This window comes from Trematomus bernacchii, unplaced genomic scaffold, assembly GCF_902827165.1.
Source record: "Trematomus bernacchii unplaced genomic scaffold, fTreBer1.1, whole genome shotgun sequence".
NCBI classification, from domain to species: domain Eukaryota; kingdom Metazoa; phylum Chordata; class Actinopteri; order Perciformes; family Nototheniidae; genus Trematomus; species Trematomus bernacchii.
Window position 1 is genome coordinate 415700 of NW_022987723.1, and position 9214 is coordinate 424913.

General features: G+C 42.4%; 1 protein-coding gene across 1 annotated transcript in view; it reads right to left on the reverse strand.

The window, feature by feature from the left end:
- galnt16 (UDP-N-acetyl-alpha-D-galactosamine:polypeptide N-acetylgalactosaminyltransferase 16) overlaps positions 1-7515 on the reverse strand; it is a 46896-nt gene extending 39381 nt beyond the window's left edge. The window contains exon 1 of the mRNA XM_034144400.1: positions 7184-7515. Within this exon, the coding sequence (XP_034000291.1) occupies positions 7184-7381 (198 nt within the window). The 5' untranslated portion in view covers positions 7382-7515. The remainder of the gene's footprint in view (positions 1-7183) is intronic.
- Positions 7516-9214: the final 1699 nt, after the last annotated feature.

The following is a 9214-nucleotide window of genomic DNA, read 5'->3' on the forward strand; positions in this document are numbered from 1 at the left end:
TGCCTGTCCTGCAGCACCTCTTTTCACCCTCTGTCTGAAACCAGAGCTCAGTCTGCTCTGATTGGTTGGATGGCCGGCTCTGTTGTGATTGGTCAACCACTTAGAGATGTCCCGCCTCTTAGCCTATCACAAACAATGTGTTGAAGCGCTAGCCAATAGGAGCGTGAGTGTTCCATTTACATGCAAAAACACCTGTAGAACACACTACAGGAGAGGTAACACCACAAAAACCCATAATAGGGTTTGATTATTGTGAAAAGAGGTGCTGCAGCACAGGCAGTATGAGAACAATAAAGAGCTTTTTGAACATTAAAGCATGGAGACATGTCCCAGTAGAGACACTAGATACTGATATACACCTGAACATCAGCAGGAGAGGACTCTTTAAAGTAGAGACACTACATACTGATATACACCTGAACATCAGTAGGAGAGGACTCTTTAAAGTAGAGACACTAGATACTGATATACACCTGCACATCAGCAGGAGAGGACTCTTTAAAGTAGAGACACTACATACTGATATACACCTGAACATCAGCAGGAGAGGACTCTTTAAAGTAGAGACACTACATACTGATATACACCTGAACATCAGCAGGAGAGGACTCTTTAAAGTAGAGACACAACATACTGATATACACCTGAACATCAGCAGGAGAGAACTCTTTAAAGTAGAGACACTACATACTGATATACACCTGAACATCAGCAGGAGAGGACTCTTTAAAGTAGAGACACTACATACTGATATACACCTGAACATCAGCAGGAGAGGACTCTTTAAAGTAGAGACACTACATACTGATATACACCTGAACATCAGCAGGAGAGGACTCTTTAAAGTAGAGACACTACATACTGATATACACCTGAACATCAGCAGGAGAGGACTCTTTAAAGTAGAGACACTACTTACTGTACATACTGATATGGAACCAGAAAACAAGCAAAATAGGGCCCCTTTAAAATAATGAAAAACTGACTTGAAACTAAGCTTAAATTAAAAAAATTGGATGGTGATTTGGGAGCCATAAAGTTAAAAAGCATTAGTGGAGGTTTTATAGATTCAACTTCAGGTTCTGCACGTGTTGCAGTAATGGAAAGAGAAGCTCACCCATGTCCAGACCCAATGGTTAATAGCACATTTAACCCAGTTCTCTCATGAAGTGTTTATATGGTGACGTGTTGGGTGTAAAAAAAAAAATGGTGACAGTGTTAGTCAGAAACAAGTCTGAGCGAGAGAACCAGCCTCATCTGAAGACATGGTGATGGATGTGTATCTGAGGTCAGATGTTTACGGATGTGCTGATTATTGCTAATGTTACAGAGAGATTAACTGTGTTTCTGTACGGAGAGTTCAGGTGTTGCTGGGAAATGAGAGCACTCAACGCAGGATATGAGAGGAAAAAATGGAGCCAGTGCAAACAGATTTCACAGATGAGGTCATTAGTGAAACAAATGCTGCTAATGAAAGGGCTTATGGGAAAAAAGGGAGAGGGAGAGAGGGAGAGAGAGGGGGAGAGGGAGAGAGAGGGGGAGATACTGTAATGAAAGTAATGGATGAAAAAAATGGAAGAGAAAAACAGAAGGGAGGGACAAAATAATATATAAAAAAGGGAGCAATGATTGAGAATACACAGATAAGAGAATAATTAATGATGTAACGAAGGAGGGAAGGTGTATGGATATAGGAAGGGTTGACATGTGGAAAAGAAGGGAGGGAGACACAATGATAAAAGAGAAGGGTGGACACATGGAGAAGATATGATAGAAAATGAGAAAATGAAATGAAAAACAACAAAAGGGAAAGTCAAAAGTATAAATAAATAAGATTTAAGTTGGCTGGATGTTTAATGATGTCCTTTGCATTTGTAAAGTGTCTTAAAAGCACTCTGTAAATAGATAAATAGTAAGTATATAAATACTAAGAAAGTCATGATTAAAGATGAGAAAGACAGAGAAACATACAGGAAATCAAAAAGCATAAAGCAAGAAACATACTAAGAAAGCCAAAGTCTCTTTACTCCCTCTCCTCTCTGACCTGTCGCTGAACAAACTGCTGCAGAAATCTCAGTTTGGTGACGGAGGGCAACGACCCGCTGAGCAAATCAAAGATTACCACAGAAGAAGAAACCCTAAAGCACACAGTTCAAAGATCGCTCTGATTAAAGTCCTGCAGCGGAGATAAAACCCCTCTATTCCACGATCAGACACTCAAAGTGCTTCCACATTGCATCCTCTGATCATCCCCACATTGTTGGCCTGCGTTCACACACTCATGCAGACGTTTTATTCCAATATAAAACATGATGTGACTTCCTAAGCAGGCGTAAATGCAACAACTGCTTTCACCTTGAATTATTGAATCAGCGTTTAATGAGCGTGCTGCAGCAGAGAGGAGCTTCCTGACATGTTGGCACACATCCCCGCCGCACATGAGATGGGCTTGTAAATGTGAAAGAGGCTCCAGCATGTTGTATTTCCACAACAGCCCGTCTCATAAAAGTACAGCTGGATACGGCTGTGAGTAATTATTATCTAAATATTTAATTTGCAGGTTTTTTTCTAAAGTAGTGGTTCCCCCTTTCCCTGAAGGAACTCCTTTCTGTCATTGAGTAGACTAAAAACCCGATTAGGCGACATATTTAATGCATGTTTTTATATTTAATTCAGTGCACAACAAAAACAGCTGAAATACAAATGGATATAAAACAACAAGAAGCAGCAAATCCTCACATTTGAGCATGTTGCATTAAAGGTCCCATGTCATGCTTTTCCGGTTATTACCCGTCCCCTTGTGTGTTATGAAGGTTTTTCTGCATGTAAACGGTCTGCAGAGTCACAAACCCTCAAAGTACACCCTGTAGCGAGTAAAACTCTAACACAGAAAATACCTGTCTATGCTGCCCCAGAACGCCTCGTTGGGGATTTCTCCCATTGACTTGCATAGAGCTCCCTGAACGCTGGTAATAGACGAGTTGGGATCGTGGAGAAATGCTCTCCGCAGACCCATTCTCACAGCGTTATAAACCTTTTTCTTATTCAATATCAAGCCACACTTATTGTTTTTACTTCGGCTGTGAGTCTTTGTGTGTGCTCAGGATGAGTTTCGCTTGTTCTCGCTGTATCGCCGACCCGGAAACCTGTCCGCTCCTCGCAGCAGCGGCGAGCAGCAACGAGCCTCGCAACGAGCCTCGCAACGAGCCTCGCAACGAGCCTCGCAACGAGCCTCCAACGTCCCGACCAATCAGAGCACACTGGGCTCACAGGGAGGGGGGGGGCAGGAGCTCCAACAAGCCGTTTAGGACAGAGAGTGAATACACATACTATACAGAGATGCTGTATGAGAAACCAATGTGAGTTTAGAACATTGCACAATATACATCTGACCTCAACAATGGAATTATGATCAGTAGAAATGGCCATGACATGGGACCTTTAAGCATTTGCACCAGAATGTACCTAAAGTACAACAAATAAAGTACTTTATTGCCCAATAATCAATGAATAAACCCCTGACTAAGGTCTTTTTTGGGATATTTTGATATTATATTCAATGCATAACAAACAATTGCATAACAAAAAAAGTGTGCAAATAACCCAAATGATAATTAAGGATTTAAACAGCAGAAAAGCTACAAATCTTCACTTAAGCATTTTGTCACGTTTTAGGATTAAAATGTACTCAAAGTACTTAAAGTAAAAGTACTCCTTCAGCACAACAGCCCGTTTTCAGAACAATACTATTGGATCATACGACCCCGGACTGAGGTCGAGTGACATCTTTTATGGATATTCCATATTATATTCAATGCATAACAACAACAGTGAGGAATAACTGATACATTGTACAATTAACTGAAGTATTGATTACAATACACTGCAGGAAGTTTGTGTAAAACGAGAGATTTTGGTGAATTTAGAGCTTTTGCTGTTATCGTCTAGGAACTTTTTATACAATTATGTGTAGATATTATGTTTTAAGATGAATTATGTAATGGTTTGGTCTTTATAAAGTCAGAAAATAAGGGGAAATGTCTATCACAGTTTCTTAAAGTCTTTAAATGTCTTGTTCTGTCAGTCCAAAACCCAAGATATTCTCTTTAATTTGATATCAGGGTATATGCAGGAATCCTGAAGTCAAATGTAAAACCTTTTAAGACCTTTTTTAAGAGCCTTTCCATACATTTTAAGACCTCATCGCCACTTCGAGTTTGAACCGGTTACATTGGCGACACACTTTACCTCACATTGACTATATACAGTATTGATTGTCCTTCCTCCTTATCTTCCAACCATTTGGACGCAGACTTGCATTTCCCCATAACGATGTTGTTTAACAACCGGCGTAAACGGGCCTTCGCGCGCTATCAAGCAGTGAGCGTGCGATGTCCTGTTCAGGTGACGTCAAATCCAACGGGATGCCATAAATAAACTACACAGAATCACACTACACACCTACGCAATGATTACATTCAGGCACACTGTAGAATACAACCTCTTTGGACAATTTATATACTTATTGAAAACAAGCTACAAAATGTAATAACCTTGGAAAATGCCGTTTAATACTTTTTAATAGCCTTCATTTTCGCAAAATTGATTTATCAACTTTTAATACTTTTTAAGACCCTGCGGACACCCTGGATAGAGAACAGAGAAAAGCAGGCTAACGTGAAGCTTGTTTGTTTACTATAGCTTGCAGGCACGTGCACACATACAGTACACATCAAAGTGGGCTTGAGCCCCTGCCCTTTTTCTTCCTCCAGAGAAAGTGCCCTTTTTTTCCCCTTTTTTATTTTTTAAATAAATGAATATATATATATATCTACTGCTGTTTGCGCACTGTTTCCCTTTCCACAAATATATTGATTGAATACAAAATAAAAAATATCAGGTCAGGAGATTAGACTGTGAAGTTCCGTAGCTCTCCCCCCCTCCACGTCTCCTGCACAGCGGTGCGGACATCGGCAGTTACTTCTGACAGACAGGTAGCAGCACCTCCCACTTTACTGTCACTTCAGACAGACAGGTAGCAGCACCTCCCACTTTACTGTCCCTTCAGACAGACAGGTAGCAGCACCTCCCACTTTACTGTCCCTTCAGACAGACAGGTAGCAGCACCTCTCACTTTACTGTCCCTTCAGACAGACAGGTAGCAGCACCTCCCACTTTACAGTCCCTTCAGACAGACAGGTAGCAGCACCTCCCACTTTACTGTCCCTTCAGACAGACAGGTAGCAGCACCTCCCACTTTACTGTCCCTTCAGACAGACAGGTAGCAGCACCTCCCACTTTACTGTCCCTTCAGACAGACAGGTAGCAGCACCTCCCACTTTACTGTCCCTTCAGACAGACAGGTAGCAGCACCTCCCAATTTACTGTGCCATGTTATGCCGGCTTTTCTTGGCTTGTTTGAAGGTGACTGGTGATGAACAAATGACTAAACTGCCAGTGCCTCGAGTTTACAGCTAATTAGCTAAAAGACAAAAACAAATATAGTTAACTAAGGTAGGCTACTAGCTAATGGATAAGTTAGCTCAAGGTTTAGCTAAGACAATTTATCATGGGCATACAGGCTAATGTGCTGTACTTAAGGGGAGACAGACACTTAAAGTGAATACAGTAAAATGTGTATCTAATAACGTCATCACAATCGCCACATTGATATGCAAATTAGGTGTTAACTAGTACACTATTAATAAAGTACTATTTGATCTCTTATCTTATCTTGATTAAAATGTGCTAATTTGCATGCAGTTACCAAGGCATTGCAGGTGAAAAGGATAAAACAAAAAACAAACAAAAAAACATATCACCTCACAACTTCCCCAGATAGTTACTTACGTCAAGTCAGTATTTTCCCCTGAAATGTTGTGTTTAAATCTATAGATAACTTCATCCTTTTGATTGTTGGCTGCTCATTTAATAACTATTAATGTTACTAGTTTGTTGTCTGCTCTTGTGCTTTGTGAATAAAGAAGACCATTGTCTCTGTGTTAGCTGATTATTTTGTAGAATTCTGTTGAGTATTAAACAATTGCGTGAGTGTGAGGGTATTAAAATAAATTGGTCAGTAAGTCAGAGATGTGCAACTATATTTAACTTTTTGTTTTACATTTTTTTTTATAAATGATTATGGGAAGTGCCCTTTTTCTCACTTGAGCTCCCGCCCCCCAAAATGTCTGTGCACGTCCCTGCTTAAGTACAATCGTTGAGTAAGTGCACTTGATGTCCACCACTGCATTTAACAAGCTGTAACCACACAACAAACTCTAATTTATGCTAAATAAATGACTTAAATCCCTCTCTATGGGCAAACTGATTACCCTGCAGCACCAGGGTCCCTTCACCTTATCGCTCATTTCAGTACAGAAGAGAAAAGCTACAGGTTTTATATCTCTTCCACTTTACGCATCACAAAACCCTGCAGCCAAGGAGCCACATCTCCTAATGTGAGCTGGCGTGCACCCAGCGGCAGGCACACACACACACACACACACACACACACACACACACACACACACACACACACACACACACACACACACACACACACACACACACACACACAACACACACACACACACACACACACACACACACACACACACACACACACACACACACACACACACACACATGATGCTGTGATGCAACCACCACCACACCTACAGCTTCTACCAGAGGTTGTTCCTCTCCGCCCTGTGCATGCGGCAGCAGGCGGATACAGACCTGGGCTGACAGAAGCAGGCATTTAATGACAGTGTGAGTGTGTATCCGTGCGTGTGTGTGTGTGTGTGGATGCTTCCTCTCTCCCGCATGTTTCCCACCTCGCATCTACGGAAAGGTTGTCAACGCATAATGTGCTGTGTGGGCTGTGAGGTGTTTGCGCACAGGACTTATGGAAAGCCTCTTACGTGTGCTTGAAGCTGCGGGAGGGAAGGAAAACGAAAACACGCACACGCACACGCACACACACGCACACACACACACACACACACACACACACACACACACGCGATAAAGCAGTGGAATAATACACGTCTACCCGGGATTGAATAGCAACATATTCCCGCTGTGACACCCAGCTGTGCGCCACCACCACCATCACCCCACACACACACATCAACATGCAGCACACACACTCTCCCGCAGCCTCCTCCTCACACACACTCACTATGAGCGGGATGGTCCTGTCGTCCCGGTGCATCTCCAGCCGGCCGGGGACCCCCCCCTTCGGCCCCCCATGGCCCCTGCCGCGCGTCACGGACGACGGCGACGACTGCGGCTTGTTGTCCTGCCACAGGTAATAGAACGTGCCCAGGATCCACGCGACGGTGAGAATGGCGATGGCGTTGGCCCGTATCCTGCGCATGGTGAGTCCATATGGAAGCGCTCCGGACTGGAGGCTCGGGTTCACGGAGGACCTTCCGCCGCCGAGATGCGCTGATTGTCGGACAGACTGCCTGCTCTCCTCCGTCTCTCTCTGGCTCTCCTCCTCTCACTGAGCCAAGGTCCTAGCGCCGAGGTATATCATCCCTCTGCACACACACACAAATACACACATATACACACACACACGTATACACACACACACGTATACACACACACACACACACACACACACTATAAAAAACACACACACACACTATAAAAACACACACACACTATAAACAAACACACACACACACACACACACACACACACACACACACACACACACACACACACACACACACGCACACACCATGGGCGGTTCTATAGGGAGGAAACAGGGGTCCTGTATCACTGAGCTTGGACACAGGTATTATCAGCTAAAATAACTTAGTAAAAGTAGACGTACTGTGCAAATAAATGATTCCTTTCACAGTGTTTATATATATTTTTAGAAACAGAAATACGTAATGTATCTCTAGCAGGAAATTGGAATGTGCAATAATAAAATAAAATAAAAATAATATTAAAATAAAATAAGAGAAGTAAATACAACAAGTTAATGTTTTATCCATAGGGAGACAATTTAAGATACTTTGCTATCTATAAATTAACAATAAATTAAAATAATGTATACAAATATGTGCACATTGTGTATAATACAATATAAAACAGTAATAATAAAAAAAGAGGGGACTATTTATTCTGTAAAAAAATATATATTTCTGTCATAAAACATATTAAACTAAAACTACCTGTATGGCTTAAACCCACCAACATGTTCATTTCAGTGAAGTGACCCTTTCGCTCCCGTGCTGCTCCCCCCGTCCGGCAGCCAGAACCACATCTGCTGCTTATTTATTATCCCGGCTATAAGAAGACTTATTATTCAGCCTATGCATTTTAATTATACATTTAACCGAGCCGCCTGCAGCTCACACAGAGAATAAGAAGCAGCTGAACTGATCATGGAGAACAAGGAAGAAAAAACAGTCTTTGAACAGCAGCGGCATGAATATTCAAAGGAGATAATTCTGGATTTAAACAGGTGACCTCCTGCTGCTTTGACTTATTCAGTGCAGGAATAATTACATTACACAGAAAGTTAGAATATATTAGACTGAGAGGAAACTTCTCTAAAAATCTTTAACAGCTTTGAAAAGTCTGCAAAGAAATCAGACTGGAGCAAAAACCCCCCCAGAGAGTAGAGGGAAGGAGGCTGAAATATTTTCATTTGATTGTGAAATAAATAATAAAAACGCCCCTCAGTATGAGCTCATGCAACCCCACCTATATACTGAGTGTGTGTGTGTGTGTGTGTGTGTGTGTGCATGTGCGTGTGCGTGCGTGCGTGCGTGTGTGTGTGTGGTGATACAAGTTTTCTTTACTTGGTCACACATTCAGAATATCCCTTGAGTGAAAGTACAGAAAGTAGAAGTAGTTGTTCTGCAGAAAAATTGCCTCCATTATGTGTTATTAAATATACCAGAGCCCAGTTTGCTCTGATTTGTTAGCTGGCCGGCTGTGATGTGATTGGTCAACCTCTAAAGGCCCCTACACACCAGGCCGATATCGGCCGTCTTGCGTTGTTGGGCGAAAACGGGTTCCTTGTCGCCCAAAGTCAATTTGGTGTGTCCCGAACCCTCGGCCGTGACACGCCTTATTTGGCCTTTCACGATCGACACCCGGCCGATTCAACATGTTGAATCGGCCGGGTGTCGGACACAAGCTATCGGGCCAAGAAACCACTCCGATCAGCTGTTCAGCTAGCAAA